General features: G+C 48.8%; 1 protein-coding gene across 2 annotated transcripts; it reads left to right on the plus strand.

The window, feature by feature from the left end:
• The first annotated feature begins 7648 nt into the window (after nucleotides 1-7648).
• Nucleotides 7649-9251, plus strand: Fam167b (family with sequence similarity 167 member B). Of its 2 annotated transcripts, none has more exons than XM_076934144.1 (2): nucleotides 7649-8096; nucleotides 8814-9251. In XM_076934144.1, exons 1-2 carry the CDS (start codon nucleotides 7839-7841, stop codon nucleotides 9039-9041), a joined length of 486 nt encoding a protein of 161 aa, XP_076790259.1. In that variant the 5' UTR covers nucleotides 7649-7838; the 3' UTR covers nucleotides 9042-9251. The 2 variants fall into 2 exon arrangements, with proteins under 2 accessions (XP_076790259.1, XP_034359380.1); XM_034503489.2 differs by having other exon boundaries at nucleotides 7657-8096; nucleotides 8811-9251.
• The last annotated feature ends 3897 nt before the right edge of the window (nucleotides 9252-13148 follow it).

Here is a 13148-nt window from a genome sequence, read left to right on the forward strand (position 1 = left end):
ACTGCCTGTAACCACACAAGCCTGGTAACCTGGTTTAATTCTCTGACTCACATATTGAAAGAGAATGAACACTTGAAAGCTGTCTACTGAGTGACATGTGTGCCTATACTTACCACACCTGAAAGCTGTCCGCTGACCCTCCTGGGTACCATAACATGTACATATGCACACACAACACACTATCATGTGTGTAGTGTTTTTGCCTGGAGCCCATGAAGGCCAGAAGAGGACATCAGATCCCCCGGGAACTGGAAATTGTGGGTTGCCATGTGGGTGCTAGAAGCCAAACTGAGGGCTTCTGCAATTAGTACTCAACTACTGGACTCTTTACAGCCCCTAAATATATTTCTTTGAGTGGTGGGTGTTTGTTTTAATACAGTTTCTCTATGTAACTCCTGCTGCCCCACTGCAGACCAGGCTAGCTTCAAACTCACAAAGTTCTGACTGCCTCTGTATCCCAAGTGGGAGGAGTACATTGCCATATATGGCTAAAAATGATTTTTATTGTGGTACTAGGGATTGAGCCTGGCCTTGTGTGCCAAGCAAGCCCTCTATCCCTCTTAGTGTTGTGAAGAGATACCATGAACACAGCAATTCTTATATAATGTATCTAATTGGGGCTTGTTTACAGTTTCAGAGCTTTAGTCTGTCTTCAGCGTGGTGGGGAGCCTGGTGGTGGCACAAAGACAGACACAGCGCTGGCTGGACTAGTTGAAGCAGGCAGCAGGAAAGTAGCCTTGGAATAGGCTTTTTGAAAGTTCAAGGCCCACTCACAGTGACACACTTCTGTAAATGTAACTCATTCTCCTGTATTGTCATCTCCAAGGCTTACTGCCTCTGCCTGCAAGCCTAGGCCTACTCTTGGAAGCATCTAGCCTCTGTACAGTCAAATGTAGATCTAGAAGGTTTTCACTCTCTGCTGAATAAGCTCACCCTTTCTTACTCTTAGTAAAGTCTGGCTGGCTGGTTCAACTCAGCTATTCCCGCTCAAACTCCTCTCCAAGTGGACTCAAACTGGCTTCTGACTGAATTGCTCTGCACTCAGCGGTTTCTTCAGGCATGAATAGTGAGTGCCTAGGCTAATCGTGTATCCCAGATGAAGCCCTACCTAGGCTCCAAGGTGTGTTCCCACCAGCATGGCTCTAAACTGGCCCGCTAAAGTATAGCAGAACCTGAGGACAGGGCCTCAGCCTGTTTTCAAGGACCAGGGTAGGGGGAGGCTCAGCGAGGTCTTAAGTTAGTCTCCACACTCAGGAACTGGCAAAAGCCAGAAAGTGCAGACAGGAAGGGTGTATGTGTGTGTGTGGGGGGGGGGGGGGGGGATGGGAATGGGAAAGGACTCAGAGAGTAGACTGTGTATTTGCCCTGGGTTGACAAAAGGACAAAATTTAAAGTGGAGGTGTGGAGGGAGTGGGCCAGGTACCAGACACCTAGAACCAGAGAGGGGGCGAGGCCACGATCAGGCAGGAATTGGCCAGGCAATGTTTAAAAAGGGCCAATAATAAACTTCTAGGGACCTGAGACTGGTGAAAGGTGTGCTGGGAGTTTGGTGGTAGCTGAAGGCTCGGAAGCTGCCTGGACAGAGCTCGGGTATCTGTAACAGGAGCCACCGATATATTTAACCGGCTGTGTCGAAATGCATCTTGAGGGCACCTTACAGAGCGATCTGACCTCGTACCCCTGATCTCCTGAGCTTCCTTATCCGAGGGTCCCAAGACCGCTCCCACCTAGCGAGCTACGATCCCTTGTCTCAGCATTCAGGCGCTTGGAAGTGCCGGGTCTCAGCTTTTAGGACCTTAGAAGAACAGAAATGGCTGATTACAAGGACAGCGCCTGAGGATAGGGCTGGGGGAAAGTCGGGATGGTCTCTCCGTCATCCTCTTCTCGGTTCCTGCTACTCCGCGAATCTCAACACCACCCACCCACCCCCACCCCACCCACCCACATACCCCGCCTCCGGCCAGCCTCTCTACTTGGTTATGCCCCAAAATGACATTACATACAGAGAAGGAGAGCACTTTCCACAATATCATTTTTTAAAACGCCTTTAAATACACATGGGATAGCATCCGCGGCTCAAGGGCGCCCCCTCCTGGACGCCCGGATAACCGGAGATCCAGCATGGCTTCCACTTCTGGGTGTCCGGCAACAGCACCCTCGGCTTCTTACAGCAGGGAGTAGTGGTGCCCGAGTCACCTGAGATACTGCAACGCTGTGAATGGATTGATCTAGCTGCACAGATCTGGCTGTGTAGGAGGGAGTCATCTCCGGCTGCGCAGTCCCTTCACCCGGTCATCTCCCGGGTCTCAACTTGGGGCGTGCCACCATTTCTCAATGGATAGTCAACACCACCAACAATGGCAGCCACAGATTCAAAATCAACTAGGACCTGGCGACAGCAGCAGGTGGTGCCACGGAGCTCAGAGTTTGGCGTGGGCTCAGCTGTGGGGAGATAAGCTCCTGAAACTCCAACTTGCTAGCGTAACCCTGGGACCCAGCCCCACAGACTCTGGTAGGGATAGGAGACACCGACCAAGGCCTTCCAGAAGGGAACGCACAGTTCCATAGACATTTTCTCACAGTCCCAGGTTCTCAGGTTTTCTTAGGACCGCCACCAAGAGTCCATTAATAAAGTCTAAGATTCATGATCAGTGCAATGGTGGTGACAGTCTTGCCTCTGTGCTGGGTCTCTGAAAGTTCTGGATTTTTTTTTTTTTAAAGTTCTGGGGTGCTGGCACCCCTCGATGACATAAAAAGAAAGAAAAATAACCATTTGTTCCCCTGCATCCTAGTAGGTGGGCTGGAAAGTGTGGGTGAGTTAACTGAGAACTGCCTTCTTTCTCCCCCACACATCTGAAGCTTGGGTTGGGGAAATCCCTTGGTCCACCTTAAAGAGCAAACAGCTGTGTAGCTAGCGGCCCTCCCCCACTTCACAGCTGTAAGTCCTGCCCTGGTGGGCAACATCTACAGGCCAATTCTGGCGTGTCAGTGTCCGACTTGAGGAACTCCAGTCCTTTGATTCCATCCTTTTCATTAAATGTGAGTTGCCCACACAATGAAACTGGGCCATGGTCTTGGTAGAGGGACCCAAAAGGACCCTATGTTCACAGGGTTTCAGTCTAGCAAAAGATACGATTCAGTTGGCAACTACAAACAATAGGAAACTCAACTGATTTGCTAGAGGGCTCATTCAACCATTCACCCATGCACCTACTTTTTTTTTTTTTTTACTCTTCTTTGTATCGTTCCAATTTTAGTATATGTGCTGCCGAAGCAAGCACCATGCACCCACTTTTAATATATATATGTATAATATATATGTGTGTGTATATATATACATATATATATATATATATGTATGTATATATGATGTTATAATGTGTATAAGTGTTTTGCCTAAATGTGTGTCTATGCACCATATGTGTGCCTGGTGTCCATAGAGGTGCCTTGAGTCTGCTGGGACTGGAATTATGAGGGATTGTGATCCACCATGTAGGTGCTGGGAATCAAAACTTAGAGGAGGCTTGGTGAGTAAAGGCACTGGCTGCTAAGCATGGCCACCTGAGTGCAGATCTCCAGAATCAGGTAAACGCACCACTAAAGGTTCTGGAGAGACAAGCCAAACCCTGCTGCCAGCCAATTACTGATCTTCAAGTTCACTGAGACACTGCTTCAAAAAGAAAGATGGGATGCCTCCTGTCTCATGCCTCTGGCTTGAACATTACAGTCTCCTGCTCCTGGACGGTCTATGGTGTACATAAAATGGTGGCGAGTCATTGAGAAAGACGTCCTCACACAGCACACACAGTACACTGAGAGTTCATCTCTCCTAGAAGGGCTAGCATCAAGAAAATAGCAAACGGGGGCTGAAGAAATAGCTCAGAAGGGCATGTATTACTGCTTACCTGGGTTGCATTCCCAGCATCGCATGGGGTCTACTTAATTACCTTCTGTAACTCCAGGTTCTGGGAATCTAAAGCCCTCTCTGGCTTCCATCAGCACTGTTCACATGTGGTGTGCATACATTCATGTAAGCAAAACACTTGTATGCATAAAACAAAAATAAAGTTGTTTTGTTTTTTTTTTTTAAAAAAAAAAGAAAGAGAAACAGAGAAAATATCAATAAACGCTGGTGGAGCAAGAGAACCTCTTCTACACTTTGGGTAGAAATGTAAACTGAAGTGCTCACTAACCGGAAATCAGGACAGGGGCCTCCTAGGAAACCAAAACCAGGAGCTGGAGAGATGGCTCAGAGGTTAAGAGTGTTGCTCGTTCTGAGGACCTGGGTTTGATCCTTAGCACCACACTACAGCTCAAACCCATCTATATGTAACTCCAGTTCCAGGAAATCCAACCTCCTCTTCTGGGCTCGGTGGGTACCCAGTATGCACATGGTGTACATACATAGATTCAGGCAAAGCACCCATACACACACACACACACACACACACACACAAAAAAAAAAAAAACTAAAAATGACCACCATTGCAAGCCAGTTATGCATCCTGAGATTCTAAGTCAGCAGACCACACAGACAGCTGAACATCCACGCCCCGTGATGCACAATTGTCAGGTCCTAAAGAGATGGTTAACTTTGGTGCCTATTAGCACACCAAAATGCATGCTGGACTCCAGGTTCTCTCGGCATAAAAAATACCTGTTACAGAGTCCACACTGGCGTCCTGGCTCTCCACACACTCCCCCACTGCATCTTAGATTTCTCCAGCCATGTGCTCTCTCGGTTGTCTTTTGTCTTCCTCTCTTGGTCCTTCTCTCTCTCTCTCTCTCTCTCTCTCTCTCTCTCTCTCTCTCTCTCTCTCTCTCCTCCCCTCCCCCCCTCCATGGCCTGTTCTACTCTGCTGGCTATGTTTAGTCTACAACTTTCTCTCCCAGCTCTGGACTTTTTCAGATGCCCCAGCTGCACTCTCCCTTACGTCTCGTCTCAGTAAGAACCTAAGAACCTTCCCTCAACCATGCCTTGGTGTGGTCATGTCCACACTTTACATACTAATGTTTATACTTGTTCCTGTGGTCAAGGTATAGATCCATTCTAGAGGTTTGTCAAGAGACAAACGGATGGAGGAAATGTGGTAAATACACAATAGTACCTTATTTAGTTATAAAGAGAACGAAATGGCAACATTTGCAGGAACATTGAGCAAGCTGGAGATCAGCATGTCACCTGCACTGAGCCAAACGTTGCATGTTTTCTCTCATTTATGGGATCCAGAATTAAACCATACACAGATATAGGACAGAACAGGATGGGAGAGAACTCGATGGTGGAGGGAAAAGAGTAAGGAAGAGTGATGGAGGGCTGGAAAGATGGCTCAGCCCAGCAGGTAATACATAAATCTGAAGCTGCTCTCTGAAAGCAGCTAAGCTTGAAACAGAACATGCTGTAGCTGGGTGTCGTGCCTCACACCTGTGTGTCGGACCCTGAGGGGGCTTAGAGGCCAGCTTTAGCTGCACAGTGAGACCCTGTCTAAAAGCAAACCTGAAAAGAGACCAGGCTATGAAATTCCAGATCAGGGAAACCTTCAAGATGGGGATTTGATAGACACGCAGATTAGTCTTCTGCCTCATAGACTCATACTGAATCTGAAACTGGTGGTGGGGGAAGCCATCTGTTTTAGCAGACTTTCCAGGTGACTGACACATGGCAGAGCTGGAGGAACACTGGAAAGATTATAAAATGGCACGATTCACTGATGCTGCCAGAATTGAGAGTAGGGCTGGGGGAGCCAGTCAGTAAGACCCTTCTGAGCATGCTCAGCCCGGGGTTTGCCCCCGCAATTGGGTGGGAGGGAGACAAGAAGTAGAAAGTAGTGCCAGGCATGGTGGTTCCTCGATGGAATCCCAGGATTCAGAGGCAGAGGCAGGAGGATCCCTGTAAATTTGAAGCCAGTTTGTGCTACAGAATAAGCTCTGTAATGAGACCCTGCCTAAAAAAAGAAAAGAATTATGATCTCAAAAATACACACACACACACACACACACACACACACACACACACACACACACACACGTTGATTTGGAAACAAAGGATTTGTATCCTGCAGAGGAATGTGAGAAACATCAACTCAGGACTCGCCCCTTATGGAGAAGCGTTATTTGACCGTAGTGCTGTTTCATTGATTATTCGGGAGAATTTGCCAAACTACGGATTTAGATGTGTGCATTTCTGGTTTTGTTTCCTCCTCTGCTTTCTCCTCTTCCTCCCCCTCCCCTTCCTCTTCTTCCTCTTCCCTCTTCTTCCCTCTCTTCTTCCTCCCCCTCCTCCTCCTTCTTGGTTTGTTTTGGTTTTGAGTCATGGTCTCCTGTATTTCAGGCTGACTTCAAGTTCACAGCGTAGCTGAAAAGGAACTCCGGGCATGTGACTGCACTTGTGTCCCAATAGGTTTTTGGTTGCTTGCTGCATCAGAGATAGAATACAAAATCCACTTATGCTGTCACTGTGCCTGCCTGGCTCTATCTACTACTGCCTTTCTTTCCTTTCTCTTCTCTTCTCTTCTCTTCTCTTCTCTTCTCTTCTCTTCTCTTCTCTTCTCTTCTCTTCTCTCTCTCTCTCTCTCTCTCTCTCTCTCTCTCTCTCTCTCTCTCTCCTTTTCCCTCCCCTCCTCTCTCTCTCTTTCTCTCTTGGTTTTTTTTCGAGACAGGGTTTCTCTGTGTAGCCCTGGCTGTCCTGGAACTCACTCTGTAGACCAGGCTGGTCTCAAACTCAGAAATCCGCCTGCCTCTGCCTCCCAAGTGCTGGGATTAAAGGTGTGCACCACCACTGCCCAGCTCCACTCTCTCTCTAATTGCTGGTGCAAACTCAAAGCTTCGAGCATACTAGGAAAGGTTTTACTACTGAGCAGAATCCCAGCCCTGCTCTTGTTGCTGACAGTAATACAGAGATTTAGAGAGAACTGAGAAGCATGGTGGCAGCTGGGTGGTGGTGGCACACACCTTTAAGCCCAGCATTCAGGAGGCAGAGAAAGGCAGATTTCTGTGAGTTCAAGGTCAGCTTGGTCCATAGAGCAAGTTCCAAGCTAGCCAAAGCTACAAAGAGAAACCTTCTCTCAAAAAAAAAGAAAAAGAAAAAAAAGAGAAGAGAAGAGAGAGAGAGAGTGAGAGAGAGAAGGAGAAGAAGAGGGAGAGAGAGAGAGAGAACGAAACCCTGTGAATGGCAGGAAGAGGGATGGCTGGAAGTCCATCTACAGCTCTGCCCTCTGCTCCTTCAGTCGGAGCCTTTTTCAGTGATTGCTAACAGAATCTCTAAGGGTCTTTAGAGTAAAGCTTGGTGTCACCAACCTGTCACAACAGAGGCTCAGAGAAATGACTGGGCTACCCAAAGTCCCCTCAAAATAGCACTAGGATCAAGGGCTCCTATGCCTTAGGCTAGGCACCTGGACCCTATTGCCTTGCAGAAGGGCTAGCTCTGTAAAGAGGAAGAGCACCAGTTAGCTGCCTCTTCCCCTTGACTCCTTTGACTTGGGTCTTGGGAGCAGGGCCAAGTCGGCTGTGGACGATGCTTTTCTTATCCTGCTGCAACTTCCTTTCTGGGAACCAGGAACCTGATTCTGGGCAAAGACAATAAAATTCATCTGAAGGGCTCCTCCTGCCCCCACCCGGATGGGCATCACGTGGGCCCTAGTTAGCAAGCCAGGAAAATTCCATCCCTTGCACACTTAGCCTCACATACCCATCTGCTCACTCAGCCTGGCACACTTACTCACCTTCTGAATTCACCACACACTCCTGACACATTCTCTTCAACTTCATCTTCTTTCATCTCTCGTACGGCCGAAGAGCCAGCCTTTCCTTACTGTCCCATTGGTCACCACAGACCTACCATGTCCCTAGGGCCGCTGAAATTCCAAGCAGTGGGTGAGGAGGATGAGGAGGACGAGGAGGAGAGCCTAGACTCTGTGAAGGCCCTGACTGCCAAGCTTCAGCTGCAGACCCGACGGCCCTCATATCTGGAGTGGACTGCCAGAGTCCAGAGCCGGGCCTGGTGCAGAGCCCAAGTTAGACCTGAGCCGGTGGGACCTGGGGCCATCTGTGGCTTTGACTCCATGGATTCTGCCCTTGAGTGGCTCAGACGGGAGCTGGTGAGTCTGGGGGGTTAGACAGACTTGCATGGGGTCTTTGGTTTTTTGTTTTTTTTGGGTTTTTGTTTGTTTGTTTGTTTTTGTTTTGTTTTGGGGTTTTGGTTTTTTTCGAGACAGGGTTTCTCTGTGTAGCCCTGGCTGTCCTGGAACTCACTGGGTAGACCAGGCTGGCCTCGAACTCAGAAATCCACCTGCCTCTGCCTCCCAAGTGCTGGGATTAAAGGCGTGCGCCACCACCGCCCAGCGAGACAGAGTCTTTATATAGTCAGAGTTGCAAGGAAAATAATTTTCTGGTTGGGGGTCACCACAGCATGAGAAGCTGTATTAATGGGTCCCAGCATTAGGAAGGTTGAGAACCATTGCCCTAAAGAGAAGAGACAGCCAAGTCAAAAGTAGAGCCAGATCGTGCTGTCACTTATAATCTGAGGAGGGAAGAGCTGAATATTAACTGTCAGCCCATGTGCAAACATAAGGATGTCCAGTTCAGCTCAGTGAATCATCTCAGCTAATTTGTGATGGCGTACGAGACATCTGTATTTGCATACTAATGGTTCCTTGGCTGGTTTGAGAACCACCAATTCGGAAAAAGATCTGCGAGACCGAGTCGGAGGAAGTTAGGTGAGAAGGAGCTATACAGAGTAGTCCCAGAAAGGGACCGATGCCTGGTGAGGCTGGAGGCTAATCTAGCAAACTCACGCCCCCTTTTGGTCACAGCAGGAGATGCGGGCTCAGGACCGGCAGCTGGCAGGGCAACTGCTCAGGCTGCGAGCCCGGCTGCACAGACTAAAAGTGGACCAAGTCTGTCACCTGCACCAGGAGCTTCTGGATGAGGCTGAACTGGAGCTGGAGTTGGAGTCTGGAACTGGCCTGGCTCTGGCCCCACCGCTGCGGCACCTGGGACTCACGCGCATGAACATCAGTGCCAGACGCTTCACTCTCTGCTGACAGCGCTTGGGTGTGTCTTGCAGTATCTGGGGAGAAGGAAGGAAGAGGGACCCCAGAGGCTCTGGAGCCTGCTGGGGAAGGAGGACACACTTAGGTTTCTGAAAACTGAATTCAGAGAGCACCAAGCTCCAGGATGAGGAGGGAGAGAGGGAACCTGGGCCTCAAATTTCTTAATAAAAAAAACCATTGAATCCCATCAAGATCTCTGTAGACTGTCATGGAGCCTGAAATGTTGTTGTTGTGTGTCCACCCTGTGTCACTGGGACTAGGGACTCCACAACAGGAGACAAGATGGCACCCAATCTCCCCAACAGCTCCTGATCTATTTCTCTACCTTCATCAAATCCAAAAGTGGGGAGAAACAACAAAATTTTAAAATGAAGACTTATTGTGGATTTTGATGGTGTGTGCCCAGAGAGGCCAGACAGGGTTGTTGGGTTAGCTGGAGCTGGAGGTACAGGCTGTTGTCAGCTGTCTGTTGTGGATGCTGGCAACTGAACTCAGGTCTTCTGTAAGAGCAGAAGTGTTTTTTTTTTTTTTTTTTTTTTTTTTTTTTGGTTGGTTGGTTTTTCCCCAGCCCCCCCCTTTGGTTACCTCTTCAGCCCCAAAACTTAAAATTTTACACCACTCTCATGACAGGTGATTTAGGTAAATTGCAAACTTGGAGAAAGCAGAAAGTGGTAGTTCTGTGTTCAAAATCAACTCCCCTTCTTATTTTTTCTTTTTCTGTCTTTCTTTTTGTTTTTTCTCCTCCCACCCCACATACAGGGTCTCACTATGTAGCCCTAACTGTCCTGAAACCCACTCTGTAGACTATACTGGCCTTGAACTCATAGAGATCCACCTGCCTCTGCCTCTGGAGTGCTGGGATTAAAGGCGTGTACCACTCTGCCTGGCTTCCCCTATGTATCTCTATTAGACAATGGAAAGATCAGGCCGCTATGAAACCATGTCTTTAATCCTAGCATTCAAGAGGCAGAGGCAGGCAGAGATCTCTATGAGCTCCAGGCTAGCCTGATCTACAGAGTGAGTTCCAGGTTAGCAAGGACCACCTAGAGAGAGACCCTGTCTCCAAAATTCCAGAAATAAGCAAACAAATAAATTTTAAAAACCAAGCTAGCTGCTAATTCTTGTCCCACAGGCAGCTAGAGAGGCCTTACTTCAAGCACTGCTTCTTAGCACCGTGCCCCCACAGGCAAGTGCTGAAGCTGAGGTGAGCTGTAAAATGCTTAGGTTTCTAAGTGAGGCTAGCTGGGCGTGCATCAGGTCCGGAGACACATCTGCTGGCTCTGTCACTCTGAGAGTTGAGTTACTGTTTTTTTTGTTTTGTTTTGTTTTTTTCTGTGTGTCTCTCAGCCTTTGTTTCTGAGTTTCTCTCTTTGTCTGACTTTCCAACTCAGGCTTCCTCTCCCCCCAACCCCCATTTCCTGTTCACCCTTCCCTCTGCAGCTGAGGTGCACAGGGCTTCAGCTCCTACCTCACAAACCCCAACAATGCTCTGTGGGCTCCCCTCCCCCACCTGCTCACTCAGCGTAGCTCAGGAGGTGACACATTTACACTTTCTTTCCAGTGAGGTCAGGACCCATTCTTGGTCCTGATGGGGCCATTTGGGGTTCCTCACATCACTGGTCTCCTGGCCCTCTGCCTGTGAGGGACACAATCCTCACTTCTGTCTGCTGGCAGCTTATTGCAAAGTTCTTAAACTCCTGCTGATGTCAGAATGTCTGCTGCCTGCCACAGATACCTGTACAGTATGCTTGCTCCATCCTCTACCAGTGGCTACATTGTAGCTATGCCATGCGCTCCCTTAGGGGTGTGGCCTTGCTTCTTCTTGAATTACCATCTTCTGCTGTGCTGTCCTGTCCCCTGCCTGTTATTCTATTCTGTTATTCTATTCATCTATCTATTCATCTATCTATCTATCTATCTATCTATCTATCTATCTATCATCTATGTATCTATCTACCTATGTATGTATCTATCCATGTATCTAACTATGTATGTATGTATGTATATATGTATGTATCTATCTATCATCTATCTACCTATCTACTATCTACCTATCTACCTATTCATCTATTGAGACAGGGTCTTTTTAGCCCTGGCTGTCCTAGAACTCACTATATAAGCTGGTCTGGCTTGAAATTCACAGAGATCTGCCAGCCTCTGCCTCTGGAATGCTGGGATGAAAGCAGTGTTCCACCATGCCCCAGCCTGTCACTATAGCCTTAAGGTATGAGGTTTTCTTGCCTTCCTCCTGAAACAGGCAGTCAACATTCCACCACTAGAGGCCTGCCCCGTGACTCTAACCCTCTGCTCTCCTGTGCCTCAAGGTGACATGGATATGCTCTGTCAGTGAGTGTGACTGCTCTTTTTACTATAGTACGTGCAACCTTGTCACCAGCTATTTAACAGAGATATTATCCAGGCTTCAACTCTGAACAAGAGATGCCTTTTGCCATGAGGCTAAATTAAAGGCCACCTAGTTCTTGCATAGCGTGACTGTAGTTGGTGTTGTAGCGCCATTTCCCGTCCCTGAAAGCTGACCTTGTAGCTGCTGTCCTCTGCTCATGGGGGTCAAGACTCCCTTTGGATCTCTTACCCAGGCGTATCTTGGAGGGCAGGAGGAGTGCTCTAACAAACATCCTTCCCTGCCATATATAGTGACCTGCTTCTTTAATCCCAGTACAGAGAGGAAGAGGCAGGTGAATCTCTGTGAGTTCAAGGCAACACTGATCTGATCTACATAGCAAGTTCTAGAACAGTCAGGGCTACACAGTGAGTCCCTGCATTAAAAAAAAAAATTTCATTGGATGATGATGGTTGGTTTTTTTTTTTTTTTTTTTTTTTAGTCTGGGACTTGAGAGGTTCAGGCTGGTCTGGAACTCTGTATGTAGCCACTCCTGTCTCCACCTCCAGAATGCTGGGATTATGGACCTGTGGCATCACACACAGCCTTCCCTTCAACTTGCCCCCGAAGTGCCTCCCTCAGTAGAGGTAGAGTAGAAGCTGGCCTAGAGAGCATGGGACCCAAGAGGCTGAGGGGGTCTAGGCCTATGGCAGCAGGAAGCCTGGGGTGCTGGAGGCTTGTGGTTGGGTTGCTGGGGCTGGGTTGGCTGCGGAGCCCTTAGAAGGAGACAGGAAGTCAGGGTGGAACGTGGGCGCGAGGAGACAGGTGGTGACTACGACGGGCGAGGGGAGCTGAAACAGGGTCCAGGCAGCCAAGCCAGGCCAGAAGCATCATGTGAATAAGCCAGAAGGCTCCCAAGCTGGGCAGGTAAGGGATACTGGGAACAAGTGTGGAGGGGGAGCTATGGTGGGAGCCAGAGAACAGAAGACTGCATCTATGGAGGGCCAGGCTCCCTAGGTGTACAGTAGCCTTTCAGAAATGCCTTCTGGAGGTTGGCTGGGTTGGTGGCTCTTGCCTCTGCAGTCCGTTGTCCATCATTCCCCACCTCAGGAAGAGCATATTCCTCAGAGATCCAGCACATGATGTCAAGTATTAAGAAGGCCATCAGCAGTCACCAGTCCAATTCCTTGAGCTCATAGGGGATGCAGTTTCTGAGGTCCAAAGGTGGCCATGACCCTGCCTTAACCCATACCTCCTCATTCTGGACAGTGGCGAAGCAGGACCTGGAGACAGAGTGACGGCTCAAGCTGGCCTCCTCCACCTGGGGCACACAGGGCGAGGAGATGGACACTCTTGAAGGCAGGGCCCCCAGGAATCAATCCCCTGGTCCCTGGGCAGACCTGAGTGGCAAAAACTCAGAAAGAGAAGGATGTTTGTTAGACACATGAGAATTGGCGGGAGCCTTAGCGACCAGCATCCTGAATGACAGAGGAGTCACCAGGGAAGTGGAGAGATATGTGAAGGGCACTTACCCAGAATGGATGTGTGTTCCCCGGGGAAGTTGTTAGGGAACGGGGTGGGAGAAGGGAAGAGGAAAGACTATTTTTATCCCGGACAGGGTACAGCTGGCTCAGGGCAAGAACTTCTGAACTTCCCTCTGGAAAGTCACCTCTCCTATCCTGCCAAGTGTCAGGACAGGATGTCCTTGCCTTTGCCCTTGTCCCCCGTCCTGTCTTAACTCGGCTGTATTTGTGTGT

This window comes from Arvicanthis niloticus, chromosome 5 (assembly GCF_011762505.2).
Source record: "Arvicanthis niloticus isolate mArvNil1 chromosome 5, mArvNil1.pat.X, whole genome shotgun sequence".
Lineage (NCBI taxonomy): Eukaryota > Metazoa > Chordata > Mammalia > Rodentia > Muridae > Arvicanthis > Arvicanthis niloticus.

What these genes read in the sequence shown, in the direction of transcription:
- Fam167b (XM_034503489.2), top strand. Translation starts at nt 7,839, where the DNA reads ATGTCCCTAGGGCCGCTGAAATTCCAAGCAGTGGGTGAGGAGGATGAG. An exon ending in AGTGGCTCAGACGGGAGCTG is followed by an intron (nt 8,097 to 8,810) that starts GTGAGTCTGGGG and finishes TTTTGGTCACAG; the next exon opens with CAGGAGATGCGGGCTCAGGA.